This window comes from Scomber japonicus, chromosome 3, assembly GCF_027409825.1.
Source record: "Scomber japonicus isolate fScoJap1 chromosome 3, fScoJap1.pri, whole genome shotgun sequence".
Lineage (NCBI taxonomy): Eukaryota > Metazoa > Chordata > Actinopteri > Scombriformes > Scombridae > Scomber > Scomber japonicus.
In genome coordinates, this window is record NC_070580.1 from 26,891,913 (window position 1) to 26,909,803 (window position 17,891).

Genomic DNA, 17,891 nt, shown 5'->3' on the forward strand with positions numbered 1-17,891 from the left:
TTATTAGGTTTCTTGCCGCTACCTTGCACCTTTCTTTTGTTGTTATTTCTTTATCTTTTTCTTTTGTCTTATTATTGTGCAAAATAAAAAACTTCAAACTTCAAACTTCAAATCCACGACAGACACCAGAAGAACCCTGAAAACCCACTCCTCTTCATAATTGACAAACATACCTAAACGTGTCTAAAAATAAACATGAATATAACCTAAATACATAAGAACAATATGACTTGCAAACTCTCTTATTGACAGTTTAATGATGAACTAATATCTACAAAAACAAATGTTAAACTTTGAGTCACATTTCACCACTAGTGTGAAAACAAATTTCAATGTCCTGTACAAGGGCCTTCCCCTATTTAGTCCAGTATAACAAACAAAAAGGGAAAACAGTCTAAGGGCTTCTGGAGGAGTATTGGAGAATGGCTGCCAGGGACACAGAGTCAGACTGTGAACAGAACCATAACATACAGTCTGTCTATGTGCTCATATCATCCTAAAAGCATCAGATGTCTGATATTGTACAGAATTAGAGTCTCCTGTTAAGATCACCCAGCTCTGGCTGTCAGTACAAAGGCAGTCATGGCAAAACATCTCCCTCATGCTAGCCCCTGCCAGATATGCAAGAGTAGATCTATTTGCATGAAACCAAGCATTTTACTAATTTGAGTGGCTGCACTGGAACAGAGTTCAAAGCAGAGCTGTGATTTGAAACTGTTTTCCTCACGAGAGAGGAGAGCAGTTCTGTTGGCAGTAAGATGAGCCACTGATTGCATTGCTTGTTCTGTTCTCCGCGGGCCTCTCAGATGGAGATGGAGAGTATTACTGGACAACAGGCCTCTGAAAGTACATGAAGATTACCGAGCCAAGCGCAATAAGACATACCACACAAACAGCATTACTCACCTCCCAGTTAGCAGCATCTCAGCAAGTGGGAGAGAAGGAGACTGAGAGCATAAACAGACTTCATTTGTTCTAGCTGTCTCCAGATCTGAAATAGTATTATGAATTACAGTGTATTTATAGTTTCTGAAATGATCACCGAATGTGTTATCAGATCTGCACAATATGCAGCACATCTCATTAATGCAGAATAATATTTTTTTCAGTCAACATGCTTTAAATCAACATTTACTGGATTATCCTTTTGCTTAAAAAAAAGCACAAAATATAGGGCCAGATTGGCATAGCAAAGGCCTTACCAGCAAATTGGCAAATTACTGTGGTTAGTGAGCTAATTGCTAACGCTCTAGCCAGCCAGAATCTTGCTACCACTATTCAGTTTCTTACTATTCGCTTTGTACTGTGATCTTCATTCCCCTCTGGCATTCAATAAAAAGTAATTGATGCCAGAAAAGAAGTTCTCCCAAATATCAAGCTTGCTAACTGACAGCCAGCACAGTTGATTCAAAAGACTAATTTATACTAATGTTGACTCTTGTTTCATAACTCTCAACCATTCTTCTTTTGTGGAGCAGTTCATTCTCTGACAGAGGAGGATTAAATAAAAGTGAGGCAACACAGGAAATGGCGTCTTCCATTTTGGACTCAAAGGGACAAACTGTCAAGAGGGCAAAATTGCATGTCAAAGTTCACCATTCGTCTATGGGGGCAATGGTCAATATTTTGACCTGTAGAGAAAAAGCACTTTGAGTGATCATAAGATTAGAAAGGTGCTATATAAGTGCAGTCCATTTACCATTTACTGTAATTGGGCCAACATGTCCTCCTTCATGCACTGGTCATTGTTTACAGTTAGATTAGCAATTTGAGAGATCCAGATAATCCAAATTTCGGCTAATATCAATAAACAAATATACGCATATGCAGATAAATAAAAAAAGATAAAAAAAGCTAAATTGTTCCCTAGTGTTTTCAGCCTCTTTTACTCTCCACACAGACTGTTTACTTGCATATAACTGAAGTCTGCTCAATTGTATTGGTCAATACTATTCTGGCTACAAACAAGTACAAACGGAAACTAGGAGGTTAACCAAAGTTGAACTTGTGCATTTCCTTTGTGAGCAAATCCACTAATTACTGTGATTCTGCTGAAATGAACTCATTTTGCTATGAAATGCTGGTGTGACTGAGCTGTAATAGAGGATTGTTGCTGGTATGTGCTGTTATGGTACTTATTTATATTTGGCTGTTGTTGCTCTCAGCAGGCTAATCCTTAACACAGCAAAGGCGTCCACTTAAAGCTCTGTAGATCCAAGCTTTGTGATTTCAGGAGTTACTCTAATTGACCACCTCTGACTGCCAAGCCAAAGCTTTGGCAGCTTGTTGGCATGAGCCCAAATGAGCCAGCCTGCACATCTGAGTGTTCATGTTATGCAAATATGGCTGACCGGCACTGTTTTTTGTCTCTCTCTCTTTTCTTTCTTTTTTTTTTTACAGAATGCGGGAGAGGGACTTACAGAGCATGTGCAGAAGGGTGCTGCTGCTGACCGTCTGTATGGTGTCTCTCTGGGGACAGCTGACCAGTGCATCATCACACAGAAGCCACATAGGTAAAACACTGCATGATCACTGTTATTTCTCATGGGATTGATGGCTGAACATGGTGCTGTCTTCATAATGCACAGAAACAAACATTCACACCAAGATATATGGCTCTGGGCATCTTGCCCAGAACCACCAAAGGCTGATACTACTGACTGACCAACAGCTCCACTGGAGAAGCAGAGGATTAAAGGAATTACTGTCAATGCCTATGAAAAGACTAAAAAGATTAATCCAGAAAACAGTTTTTAATGTATTTCTTTTTGAATAATGGGAACTTTTGACTTACAGGATGGCAGGAGAACAGAAAGCAGCAGTATCAGACTGTGGCAAATAGACCAACAGGATTGGTATTTCAAAGGCATTAATCCTACTAGGAACAAAAACAAATAAACAAACAAACCAGTACACACATAGTCTGGTATAATCCTTTACATTTCATGTTGAATATACTTTAATGGCCATTGTTTAGGGAGGACAAAACATCACTCATTAACAGCCTCTGATATCACAGGTATACAATGACCTTTCTGTCATAGGCCTTGAATGTGGAATCACTAAATAGATACAGTAATCCTTTTACCTGCTCTTAGAGCTTTTATTAAAATAGGGAGGGTATAACATTTTAAGTTTATAAAAAAGATAGTCACATACATTTCTATACTTTTCTTTAACCCAGAACAATATATCAATCACAAAAGGACAGTTAGATGCTTCATAACGAATATGATACATCAATTTACACTGTATCATTAAGTTGTAACATATCACATGTAGTGATTTAAGTGTATTATAATCGGTACAGCAGTCATTGTGTTCTACAACATGTTCCTTACAGACCAGTCACATGAACTGAGCACATGATTGTTTTCAAAGAAACTGATATAATTAGCAGAGCTGTCGAGTTTGTGTGCTCACCATCAAGACAAAGATAGTTTTGTTTTGTTTATGTTCAACAGGCAGTCATGCAAGACAAAGATCACATGGAAATAGTAATACCAGTACAGTAACTGTGTGCATGCATCTGTGTTTGCTTGTTGGTGTGTATGTATGTGGCAGGGGACAGGACCTTTCAAAGCGATTTCCCTTAATGGAGAGATGGCCTGATCCCTCGGCATAACGGCAGAAACTGTGACTACACATTGAAATAATGAGCCTTATTCCACTGGAGGACAAATAGCACGCCATGGCTAAAGAAAAACAGCCTCACGTTAGCCAAACACAAAAACATGACCAGCAAAAATACTTTTATAAGACATCAAAACCCAGATCCAAGACAGGAGGGACTGCATGGGGAGGGAATACAAAAACACAAACACAAATGCAAACATAATGCAAAATAGCAGAAATACAAAATAGCAGGTTCTTTGTTGAGGTGTGAACAACAGCAATGCTGATCAAACTGTTTTATGTTCCAATGTTTACATTGATTGGCCTGAGGAGGGCACCACTATGTTCATTTTTCTGTTGCTTTGTCCCGAAACCAAACTATATATTATTAATACAATAATAAACATACAATAAATACCACTGATCACAGTATGATATTTTGGCAGTAAATGCACAAAAAAGCTGCAGTAACTGCAAATAATACAAGAATTGTGCTACCAGACATTAGACATTGGAAAGTCGCTGCTGATGTAAAAATTGTAAAGTTAACAAGAAAGACAGTGCTTCATGTTTCTGCTTTCATCACCCTAGTTTACTTTCAAATTTTTCCATGTATATGCATCTTCATACTGTCATACTGTTGGACTACAGAACTTTTTCAACACATCATGAGAGTAAAAGCACAGGTATTACTATGATATTGATCCATTTAACGGAACCAGTTCCAGTGCCAGGATAATGTGCACGCTTATCTGCATGGATTACTGGGACACCTCATTGAGCAAAACCATTGTAAATGTTAATGTAACTTATACCTGTATGTTTTTTGATATGACAATATCTCCTGTAAAAAAAAGCAGATAAGCTGAGTCCCAATTCCATACATGCTGATTCTAGGAGGATATTGAATAGTGAGTTAAAACAAAATTACTATTTTAATGTACTGTAAAAAAAAAAAAAAAAAATTGAAATGATGGTGAAACATCTCGAGCAAGATCTTGAAAAGAAGTGCTTTATACTAATTGTCATACTATACTATTTTGGTAATTAGTGTTAAAAAAAAACACACACATTAAACTTGTGCCAAAGCTCATCAATCAAATAGCAACTCAACAGCCAATTGAACAGACAGCAAACTAACCACAGTCCACAATTGGCAATTTGTCAGGGATAAGCTCTTTAGTTCAAATGAAAGGAAGCCTTAATTCTACAGTATACAGTGATGCATTATTGTGCTTCAACCTTTGTTGGAAAAGTTTGTTGAAGGTTCTTTTCTTTTCAACAAGAGAATTCACCAGTGTATCAAACAAAGTATCTGGTTTTCCAAGTTGGGCTACACAGAGCTCTGAACTCAACCCCATTGGATGCACTGGAACGCTGGTGAGCCAGGTCTTATCACCCAACATCACTGCTCGACCTCATTAATGATCTTGTGCCTGGAGGAGGCAATACCTGCTTGCTGTCGGGTAACCTGTCAGGTCAATCTTGGAAAAAATATTCCCAGAAGTCTATGGTTTGGAATACCTAATTGGAAAACACGCAGGCTGGGTTTGGAATCACATATGCAATGTTCAAAGTGTCCACATACTTTTGGACATGTACTGCTCTTTTTGCACCTGCAACTCCACATTATTCATGGGGGATTACACGTTTACTTTTCACCGTCTAATGTGATAATCAGATCAATACATGCATTTTTTTCTCACTATATTTGATCTTTGTAGACTGACAAGACAGTGGTGATTCCCACTTGTTTGACTGCAAACATATCAGATAAACCCTTTAATCTTCTGGCTTACACTGCTGTCTCTTTGGTTTTGCATTTGTCCTGCTGTCGTGGTTTGTGCGCTTATTCCTGTGATTTATTAGGAGCGAGAGAGAGAGAGGGCCAGCACAAGTAGCCTTCCTCTGTTCTCCCCAGGCTGTACTGACACTTAGGTAATCACGCAGCCTGTCCCTGAGCTACGGAGGTCAAGTCAAGGTGGGCCCAATAAACAAACCTCTTTAGCCCCTCTGTTTATTGAGGTGGGGGCTTTGCCAAAGCAATTGAACCTTTCACCATAGCTTGACTGCAGCTTGCTGAGCTTACAACGCTCACACATAACCCCCGTAATAAGACCACTGCTTCCCCCAGAGCACCATCTACATTCATTAGCTAGTCATGAAAGAGTGGAGAGGGAGAGGAAGGGTGATAGAGTGTGCGAGAGGAGAGTGGTCTGGAGCGAGAGAGTGAGCGTGATAACTAGCACCTTTTGGCTGTACAATTTGTTTTGGTGCCGTCAATAGGATTTAGACTGATGATGTGACCAGGTCAAATGGGAGGCTCATTACTCAGCTATTTATATACTTTTATAGTTTTTTTTCTTAACAGTAACTCACCCCGTCTTATTAAAAAAAAGAAAACAGTAATGAAGTTCTCTGTGGTTTGTTGGTCAGTGTCTGCGAGGGCAAATGCTGAAATGTGGTAAAAAAAGAGTAAAACAGTCGTGAAAAACATGTTTCCCACGAAGGCTGTGTGATGCAATGTTGCAGCTTCCTCTTATTGAGACAAAAACACTCTAAGCAGTGCTGTTTACAGGTCATAAACTCTGTTACATTTTTAAATATGCATTAAGCCACATAGCTTGTGGATAACGCCACAAATTGGAATCAAAATGACTTTGGAGCTCAGGCTTATGCTGGGTTTAAATGAAGGTCCTGTTCTATATTCACACGCACAAGGGGCCATGTTGCCTTAATAATAAGATAAAATTGTGCACTGGCTCTCATTTGAATTCAGTGAGATATTTCCATATTTGCTTATGGTAGAGACTTTCTAAAAACTGTGTGATGCACTCTAATGGCTCATTCTCAAGCTGATTTTTGTGCTTCGGGGGATTTTTTTTGTATTCTATGCAAATTGGCTTTAGCCCCCCCCCCCCTTCATTTTCAGTGTTCATATTAAGAACAAACTAATTCTCCAGAGCCCAAGTTAATGGTAGTATCCAACAAAAACTTTATTTTATTTTGCCTGACATTAACGTTTTTTCCTCTTCCCTGTCTCAGTCAGATTATTTTTTGGAAACAATAAAAATTAAATTAAATTAGAATTGTTTCCCTATGCTGTCGCAGACGAAGCCTGTAAGGATGTGAGGAGAGCTTTTCATGTTGATGGATGTTGAAGAGAGCCCGGCTGCAGCAGATACTTTTTTAGTGTTAAAGGTTTAGATAATTTTAGAAATTCAAAATAATATAATTTGAGACAGTCCAGCCGTGAATACCTCTGGGGTAGATTTAAGGCACTGAAAGTGATAAATGAGGCGCGTCATTTGATGTTCCTATGGCGCACTGCAGGCATCAGGTTTGAAATGCCAACACCACAGAACCAACACAGATTTGTCCCGTTGTTTGTTTTGTATGTACTGCTGCATTAATTGGATGTAATGAATTAATGTAGAGAATAAGCAGAAATGCAGAGGGGAAAAATGAAACTGAAATGATCTATTAAGTGTTTGATGCTTATATATTTGTGCTTTAGAACATAATGAAACAATCATGAAACAATCGGAATATCACGTTTTATTTCTCTCGTTTACCTTGCTCGACCATTGCCGCTCTCTCGCTATCTCTGTCTCTCTCTCTTGCTGGTGCTCTCAGTTTACTCATGCTATCTCTCTCTTTTTAAGCAACAGAAAAATATGTTTTTTTTGTCTTCATTTGGTACTCCAAGGTCAGAGTAGGAGTGTCAAGACAGTTTAACGCTCCTCATAACGCTTTTGGTGTGCTTTCAGCCATTTAAAACAATGGGTATACTTCAAAATAAATGTTTCAGATGCTTTTATTGCTTTTGGGCCTTTAGTATTTTGGTTTTGAGTAATACATTTTTTGTTCCAGTTAGTTGATTTTGGTTTTATTAGCAACCACTACTGGCACAGTTGTATAGCTGATCTATGTCTAAGCAAATATTGATGTCCATCCAGCCCCTTAAATACACCTGGTGGAGCACTATCTGTAGGTACTATTTTATTTAAGATGTGTAATGTTCATTATTCATTTTGTAGAATAGGTTTTTCTTACTGCAGACCTGTCTGCTTTAGTTTAACTAATTTAGCTACTGTTAAGGCCAGTTAAGATTAAATATTCACGATGAGACTATTAGAAACTTGCAACTACATGCAATGTGCCAGTCTGCAATGTTCTGAAACTTGCCACTTTACCCCAATGCAACTAGACAAGCAACAACTCTCTGTACGACTAGCCTGTTCCTATTTACTTCCTGTCGCTTATGTTAGAAGCTCTGTAGGACACGGTGTCAAAGATGAGGAACAGCTGATTCATTTTTCTTCTGATTCAATTTTTTACTTGATTATTCATCATCAAGATTTGAGTTCTTCCACGTATCTGGCTTGTGAGGTACCCTGTAATGCAGTATAATATCTGTATTTAGATCTCTGTTTTCTGTGTGAAAGCAGCATAATTATTTTAGCATTTACAAAATATCACAAAGATAAGGAGCTTTTTATCCCAGGACAACATGCCATGCGTTCCAGTTATCTAGACTACTGTAACTCACTGCTTATAGGAATACCTAGTATCTTGATGGACTGCAGCTACTCCAGCTCCAGAGTTTTAACTAGAAAAAGGAAATACAACCACATAAAGCCTGTGCTGAGGTGCTGCTTTACACTGGCTTCCAGTAAATTTTTGAAATTTTTAACGCTTGTTTTAAGGCCCTACATGGTCTGGCACCCCAATATGTCTCTGACATGCTTGTGAGCAATGAACCAACTAGACCCCTCAGGTCATTTGGAACAGGCCATCTGGTTATTCCCTTGGGTCTCCACGAAAACTGGTGAAACTGCTTTTAGCTTTTATGCTCCAAGCTGCTGGAACATCCTGCCCTATCAATTAATTATTTTATTTTATTCCTAAATTCTTAATGTGTTTTTGTGTGTTCCCTAATGTTTTATCTTTTACACTATACACATAGCTTTTGTGGCTGCAACTTCCATGGTAGCTCACGCTCTATGAAGCCCATTGTGTTTCCATCTGGAATGAAATGTGCTATATAAATAAAGTTTTGCTTGCCTGCTTTGCATACAGCCGCCTGCTGCACATTCCACACAGCAGGTCAGCGTGGAACCCTTGCCCAGGGATAGCATGACATTATACTAAGCGGCGGCTGAGCAGGTCACCCCCACCCTGGGGATGTGTGGGGATGCGGCTGCAGAGCATTCGTCCTGACATTTGGAGAGCAGGTGGACGACACAATGGTGGACGGAGATTGCAAGTAGAGGGAGATTGAGATGGAGATGTGAAGCTGTTTGAGATGCACTGTGGGGATGACAGAGGTCAGCTCGCCCCATCTCCCGGTGGCAGCTACTGAGATTAGAAAACCATCAAACGTCCTCTGCTATACGCATCTGAATGGCAGCTGTATAGATGAGCCATGAGTGGCTGTGTGTGGCCTTGGTTGTATCCTGTGTGTGTGTGGTCGAGTGGTTGTGTAGTCAACTGAAGGGAGCAGAGGATAGTGTATGTGCTTAGAGAATGTCAATAGTTTTATTTACATTTACTCCTGAGCTTGTTCTTTTTATTGTGTGTAACGTTATGGTCATAAAAAAGAAAGACACAATGTAGTGTTTAAAGACAAATTCTGGTTTTATGCAATTAAGGCCTTATTTTATAGTTTTTGTCATCATTTTTATTGGTAATAATAATGTTACACCATTCAAGTCAATGGTTAAGATCAGAGTAAAAGTTTTCCTGTGCAATGATGTATTCAATGCATTGATTACAGATATTTTAGTCTCACTCACTTTCAGTTTTACCTCCAAATAAGGTGGTTCCCAGTCTTTTTTGTCCTACCCCACAGCCCTATCAGATAAGTAAACATTCATCGTACCCCATTATTAGATGGGACAGCCTCATGAACATGTTCAGAAGTATTTCACAGCAGAGAAAACATAATGGGTACAGTGACTGTGGCTGCACATGTGAATCAACAAAAGATATAGTGATTCTGAAAGTGTCTCTGCTTAAAGTCTGTGTAAAGTAAGAATAAATATGTGTTCTCAGTTTGACATACCACAGAAAAGTGTGTTGTTAACCACCCTGCCAAATTTGAATGATTAAAAAAATCGCCAAATATATGAAATTAGGCTTCAAAGTTGTGTAAAAATCAGCCTTTTTCTCTTCTCCCAAACGCGTTGGGTGTGCCCGCTAAGTTCGCTGAAACCCCGCTCCTACCAAGTGTCACCTGTCAATCAAAGTCACCACCTCTACCAGAAACATGGACGCTTGTCTCTACCCGATGTGAGTCCCTACCCGATGTGAGTCACTACCCGATGTGAGTCACACATGCGCAGTTGAATCCGCCAAGGTCCGCCATATTGGACGGTTATGTACTGCAACTCCGCTTGGAAAAAACACATTATTTACCCGACTCAAACGCGATTTGTGAGAAATATGAACTTTTGAGTGCTTTTTACATCTCTAACGTTATAGTTTATCTTGTATTTTAAATATTGTTTTGTCAGCTGCAGCACTGTGAGAAGAGTTATTTCTGTGTTTCCTCATGTTTTATGTGTATAATATGATCTAACAGCAGCAGTAGTGTTGTGTAGTAACTGCAGGACTCCAGCAGAGGGAGTGTAGAGCTGTCAGTCATTACACACGTGACCAGAGGAAAGTTTGTGTCTGTGTATTCTTCACATTAATACTCATAAATATTTCCTTTAAATATAAAAGAGTCTAAGTAAAAAGAGTCAGTCACATCAGCCGCTAACTCAGATCAGAATATATCAATAAAGTTTATATCAAAAAAAACAAATGAACACTGTGCATGCGCGACTTACATTGGCTACTTGGTCAGACTCACATCGGGTAGCGACATTGCACATGCGCGAAAAACGGCTCGTGTATTAATACTTCCCCGGTTACATACAGATGTACAAACTTGTGTTTCTATACTTTGTGCAGACTCGCATCCAACTGCTGAAACGGGTATGAAATACATCTATCCAACATATAACAGTAGTTTGTCCAAGTGGTTTGCCGTAAGTAGCTGTCCAAGTTCCAGTCCTTTGAAAAGAAGCCAATGTGGAAGTAACTTAGAGCTGTATTCTATCAAAAGGTCACCAGGGGGCGACCGTTTTGTGTTCAAAAAGACTTCCGGGTCTATACAAGTCAATGGAGAATTCACCAATTTCTCACTTGATTTCTAACCTCAGTAAACGTTTTCCAAATGTGTTTATGATCTCAATCGCTAGTTTAAAGCTTTCTTCAATGCAGTATGATGTTCATTTGTGAAATTTTGGCCTCCCTGATTTTATATTTGACGATAAAGCAGGCTACGTGGCTACGTTGTGATTGACAGGTTGATTGACCAACGTCTGAGAGCGTTCTGCTGCTAACTCAGCGGCTAGCCCGGCGGCTAGCTCGGCGGCTAGCTCAGCTAACTGGTTAACTGTAGACTGTAGTAGTAGTAGTGTGCGCTGAATGTATAAATACCTCTACAGCAGCAGAGGCGGGTTTATGCCAATCAGCGCTGCGTTACGTAATGCGGTGGTGATTTTCAGACCCGCCCAAAAAATCCTGAACACAGAAATCTTGAAACACAGTTTGTGAAGCCTAACTCCACAATTCGAACCTAAATGGTTGAAATGCTTTTTACACCTTTTTTAGAAATACATTTATGACCTATTTAATGTGTTTAGAAGAAAATGTCTACACAGTCTTTAAAGCTACCCTTACATTTGTTACATTTTTACGCATTTTTTTGTTTAGGTTAAAATGCTATTAAAAAGTTAATGGCACTCTAAAATGTTAGAGAGATTCACCAGGCATAGAAACTCATCATTATTCTGTGAAAACTCTGACCAATCATATCATTCGGACCGAATGGGGGTTGGGAAATAGGAGGGAGGAGGGGGTGTTGCTGTTCAAGTTTTTTCAAAGTGCTGTGTGAAATGCAAGAAAGGTAAGAGTGGCTTTAAGCTTGGTCTCTCCTCTTTTTTTGTCAATAGTTTTCCATTCCTTTTACATTTCAATCAGGAGTGACAAGTGATAGAAAGATATTTATTGTGAATATATGAGAGAACAAAGTCTTTGGCGCTTGAGGAATCATCCCTGAACGGCTGCATATATATATATAGATAGAGAAGATGGCAGATGGGAGATGGACTGTACAGTAGATCCTGTAGGGAATGGCGGAGATGGGGAGGTGGTGGGGCGCACGAACAGCTGTACGACAGGACTGAAGCAGAGAGAGAGGCATATTTAAACAGATACGAGATGATAGGCTAAGGCTGAAGAGTAGCGTTTTGCTATTGGTTGCCGAGATTGACAGGTGACTGGCAACAATTAAGATCATGGCTGCAGCAGACCTTGGACATAGAAAACTAGGTAATAGATGAGCATGTGTGAAAGAAGGCTAGAAAGTAACCCCTGGATGCCTGTATGATTTAGAGTCTTCTTGACTGAACTTTCACTAAGCTTCATATGAACCAGGGGGGACTCAAAAATTATAAATCTTTCAGTTGTACATTTTGAATACCCTTCAAAGCACTCTCCTTGAGACATACTTGTCCCAGCGCTTCTGCCATTCCTGGAAACATTTCCAGTTGTTATTTTTTGTCACCTCCTGTGATTCATCCTGGATTTCTTCCATAGTGGCAAATTGTCTCCCTTTCAGTCCCAATTGTAATCACTCCAAGCTGTGGGCATATACCTAGCGGCTAATCTATAACCTATTCCTGTGCTATCGATGGCTTCCGGGAATGGTTCGGTCCCCTGCTGGTATTTTGACTTATCTGCTCGTCTGCTAATTCATTTTCATTTCAAATTCCAACCACAACAAGTCTTTATGTTTCAACTATCTGATTGATTCAGCCTAGTAGCTGGAGGGCTACTTGTTACAATATGTATGATAGTTCATAAAACTCATTTGTAATTCTATTAGGGAATTAATTCTCCTCCTTTACAAAAATATGGGGATGTATATTTTTATTCAACCTCAGTAGATGTTCTTGATTTGGATAAACTTGACTGATCTAAATTGTTGTCAAGACCAGTGGTGAATCTGTGTCCATTGGTAAAAATGAGGTTATTTTATGCTCATACTTCATGAGGCTAGAGGCTAATTTACAGATTGTGCCCACATTGTTGAAATTTGTTGAGTTTTTGCCTATTAATTCTCAACTTACCATCATGTATTCTTGGATTTAATTTGGTGCATGTCATTTATTTTGTTGTAAAGCACTTGAGCACTGAGCTGCATTTTTTATTTTGTGTGATAGTTGCTATTCAATTAAAGTTATTATTATTGTCTTTTTTACAGCTTGTCTGATCACAATGCTACCATATTTCCTCATCATAACAATTACCTTGGTGAGCACAATGTCATCATAAATGATAAAAATGTTGCCAAAATTACAATAGTAAGAGTCAAGTTGGAACCACCAGAAGCCAGCCTTTTACTTTATTGTCCGTGTCTGCACTCTGCCTGCATTAAAAGATGTGTCTCAGTGTTTCATTGTGGCAGGTATTGGACACATACTGTGCCAGAATCAGATAACATGCCAGCGGTCTTCCATCTCCATTCCCTCTCTAATTACAGCTCAAATGTAAACCCATTATCCCTCGCCACATTATGAGTTACCTCTAGCAATTCTGAAACTCAAAGAAATGAGGATTTTTGGATTTTGGTAGAAATCGAAGGAGAGCCTGGTGATAATGATTTGAGCTGATGAATGCAATTAGTGGAGAAGTGCTAACAGCATGGCGGTAATTGGGTCTTACAAAGTAAAAGCCTGCCCTTACCCAGCAATTAGAGCAACCTCCTTTAAAGTTAGTCGATTGTATTGCTGTTAATGGTCTATGCTTGGTTGAAGCTTAGCACAAGGAGGTACAGTCCTCTTTCAAATTGGCCACAGCTCCGTTCCTTATCACACGGTTTCTGTTCTCTGTTGAAATTTTAATGTGTAGAAAAATTCTGATGTGATTAGTTTGTTAGTGACGGCAATTCACTGCTTCACAGACTGTGTGATATGAGAGGCAATTTGATTCTTGGTACTCAGATCATTAACTTTTGAATTAGGACTTTGTATATTTTATGTATCATATCACTATTGTATGGCTTTCAAACATATTGTTCTCATGCTCTGGTAGCATTGCTATAATATTAAAGAAATGAGGGAAAAGCTAAATATAACTTAGATGTACCTTTTTTATTTTTTAATTATATGAGTTAATATTTCATTGCATATTGCCACCTTCTGGATAAAAGCATAAAATCATATAACTGACATATACAGTGTATGAGACAGATACTTCAAATCAGTAAGCCCACAGGGAAATCAGCATGAACAGAGAATGAAACCATTCATAGACCTTTGTTTTTATTCTGCAATATTTATTCAGTGATTCCCTTTATTGTACCTTATATTCAAAACATTACATACTTAATATTTACAATTCATCTTTACTTGACCTGACATTTTGTATGCGTAACCAGGATGCATATGTTTAACGTGTGTGGAGAATATAGACCTGTTAATGTTGGAGGTCTTTCTTGGTTATGAATGACCTCTTTATAGATGAATCCTGGTTGTAGGCAGAAGTACAAAAAATCCACCATCCAACAAGTCCAAACACTACATTTGTCAGTGGGTTCCAAAACTGGTATAAATTACTTTTGAAAAATAAATCAGTTTCCTGATCTTATGCTGCTCTGGTTAAGCCTTGTTTAGGTTCAGGCACAAACACTACTTGGGTTTTGCCACTTGAACCATATTATATTTTGGGGTATTTTCTGACTGATTAAGATAAAGGATAAGGATTTCACTTCTGAAGACAAGACGTTTACCATGGAAATCTTGCAGAACCTATTACATGTTGTGAAGTTTATGATCAAAGAACATTTCTAACTAACTTTTCTCCAGTTTTAACAAACAACTGCTCATATTTTAACTTTGGAAAAGAGAGAACTAAAACTCCAAGCATCTCCTCATGTTTTGCTTCCATTATAGTGGTGCACCAATTTTGGACTAATCAAAAACTGCTGAAGACTGAGTGGCCTGTCCACATGAGACTGACAGTAAGCTGCTACCCAGGATATATATTGCTAACTTCACACTCTGATGTTTCCTGGCCATTCTCTCATTCTTATACAGGTTATATACGAGTCTTAAATGGAAATATTTATGCACAAAAGGTCATATCTATTTTAAAAGTTTATTTACCATGTTATGTCTACAGGAAATTTTTACTCTTTAGTTGAGAAAAGATTGAAGATTCATACCTCTATGTAGATGACTACTTTGGGGTTGAGTGGGTGCTCAGACTGTACAAGCACAACACATCCTCAGTAAAGTTTAGATAGGTGTTGTATGATATGTTTATGAATTAAAATAAATAAAAAATCTCTTTTTCTTAGATTTTGTCAAAGCAGTGGTAGCAGCATGGAGTAGCAGATTACACATTTATTCCTCTGATGTCTAATTTTATAGAATATTTCAGGCTCACGCATAGTAAATGCTGTAGGAAATATAAATTGTTTGTTAATGCTTAAGTTGAGCTTGTTAAGAGTGGCAGACACACAGTATATCTGTATAGTGTATGATAGCAGTTTTAATAGCCTCAGATGAGCAGACAGAGTTGTTTGAATCATTATGGAAACAGAAGCAGGAAAGCAAAGTCGTACCTTTTTTAGAATTCAAAGGCCAGATAAGATTAGATTAGATTATGTCGTATTTTAAGAGGTTTACAAATTGTGTCTTAACCACAGTGATGATCTGTACTGCCCCAATGTTATCAAATATTTGATATTTACAATGTCTTGTCTGTTCTTGTGGTGAACGGTGATTACACACTTCAAAGACCACGGGCTGACTTTAAACGTGAGTTCAGGCAGAAAAATCCTAAATAAAATTTACAGAGACACAAAACTGTTACAAAATGTGAAATGGCGGTTTGATCATTCTTTAATCACTACTTAGAACATGAAAGGCCTGAACTGTGAATACTAATATCCAAATCATTTTAACTCAAAGCGCCTCATTTGTATTCAAGTCAAGTTGAGTCAATTAATTTACAAAGCACATTAAAAAGATCAAAAAACTGTATTAATATGTTTTATAGTGAAGTTAAACCTGTGATAATTGATAATTGATTCGGGGGCAGCAGATACCAGCTGTGAATATCACCTTTTAAGTCGATATGTTAAACTTGTTAGCAAACAGTTGCCTATTTACAGATGTAGCGAACACCGAGCCACATCAGCTTTCATTTTAGAGTCACGCTTCAGTCTACCTGATGCATGTAAGCCCAATATTCTGGACTTCATAGCTCTATTTTGTCTTCACCAACTCCTGAGGGAATCAGATGGTTCTTTACCTGCTAAATGTTCACCAGCAAGTTGCTAACTTTGCTAACCCTGTTGTTTAGTAGTAGGTAGATAGTGGATTTTTAGCCCTTTTTAGGTGAAAATAGCTTCCTGCTGTTGCCGAAAACAGTGCTATGAAAGTGCTGAGAGTGAACCAAAACAGTTAACATGCAGGACAGCTCAACAGTGAGCTGAAAGATGATAAAATACTATGTAAAGTTGAGGATAGTTGGGATGGTAATTATATGTGTGTTTCATATTACACATAGTCTTTTGATCAATTGTGATGAGAAAAAAATACATTATAGCAGTTATTTTAATTTAATTCATTTTTGGTATGTGGCACCTTTTAGATACAAACAATATTCCCACAGCATGCTTTGTGATATGTTAGGTGTCTGTCATGATCAATTGAAATTCATATTAAGGATTTTCTATTTTCTTTCTGAGGGCTTGTTATTGTAGCTCTGCTGTCATTGAGAATGCTTTTCCAGTGAATGCTTTTCAACAATTCGACATCTGTCTCTAAATTGGCATCTAGTATTATTCCAAGATATCTGAGAACATGTCAGGAAACTTTGATGTCCTCTCTAAACGCTGATTCCCTGCACTTACAATTACAGATTTGCAACCCCTCATCTGTAAATGTAATACATTTGCCTTAGCAACTGTCCCCAGAAACTACTTTTCCATGCAGTTTGATCATATAAATCCTAACAACAAATTACGTGAGCTCATCTGTAGTCATGTCAGAGAGAAGCCGGAGAGAAGCTCGTCAGCTGTTCAGCCTTGGGTAGTTACGTCTTTTCTTTTAAAGTAATGCTACGCTATATGGCCTGGTAGTTATTCACTAGAGGCTGGATACTGACTGAATAAAGTGAAATATAAGCTTCTAAAATGCAGTCTATCAATTGCTTGCCTCCGTCTTTTGGCTGCGCTCCATGACTTTTCGCCTTCTGGCACACATCTCCCCAGGAATGAAGTGCAGTGCCGAGTGTCCACATCGCACCATAAAAACAGCAACCGAGGCTGAGCATCAAGTTTATGTGAATGGACTGGAGCATAAAATGTAATGGGTGGAACCACTGGTGTTCTCTAGAAATGGCTTTTTTAAAAGGTTTGTCGACATATTTTTCAGCAAGATGGTCTATTAAAAAGAGGAACATTTATATTGAGCTGTCAGTGGGTGGACTGGTCAGATGCTCCTTTAATAGTTTCCTCAGGCGGCCTGAAATTCAACAGGGGATCAGTGCCGATGGCTGCCTCACCACTAACGAGAATATTGTTTTCCAGGGTGAGGTATGATTTAGAGCACCTGGTTAAATATACCTCTCAGTTAGCAGCATTGTTAATGTAATTACATGCCGTTTGATTGAGAAGATAATAATGTCTGACTCTCAGCTATGGTGTGAAGCAAATCATTCTTATTTCCAGACTCTGCTTGTTGTTCTACTTTTAATGCTGTCTGCCGTCTTCTTCGTCTAATGAAGATGGATTTTCAGTTTGCAGTTCAGATCATTGTGGCCCTGTCATTGTTACAGAAATGTACTGTTTAACGGGGGACCCTCATCTCCTTTTAGTTGAACCAATCCTCTGTGTTTCATGACACTGTGCCTGTCACTCAGCTCTGAAAGGCAACAGTGGAATCTGTTCAAGATGAAAAACATGAGAATCCAGTTGGAGAGCAGAGATGGCAGCCGTTTAGAGCTGACATGACATCCACTTGACAGATAACCAGCTTGTGTGCATGTCAGATGAGAGACCAGAGACAGGAGTAGGATCTCTCTGGCTTCTCTTTTGTCTGCTGCCTCTGTGGAGCCCAACACAGACATGGTGAAGCAGGGCATGGAGTGCTATTGATTATGCTTTTAGACAGGGGTGGAGCTGTGATTTTAAAAGTATGTGGGTTCTT

At 38.7% G+C, this 17,891-nt stretch overlaps 1 protein-coding gene across 1 annotated transcript in view; it reads left to right on the forward strand.

The window, feature by feature from the left end:
• Positions 1-1,709: 1,709 nt before the first annotated feature.
• Positions 1,710-17,891, forward strand: part of tafa3a (TAFA chemokine like family member 3a) — a 102,173-nt gene continuing 85,991 nt past the window's right edge. The window contains exons 1-2 of the mRNA XM_053315562.1: positions 1,710-1,733; positions 2,399-2,513. Of these exons, the coding sequence (XP_053171537.1) occupies positions 1,722-1,733; positions 2,399-2,513 (127 nt within the window). The 5' untranslated portion in view covers positions 1,710-1,721. The remainder of the gene's footprint in view (positions 1,734-2,398; positions 2,514-17,891) is intronic.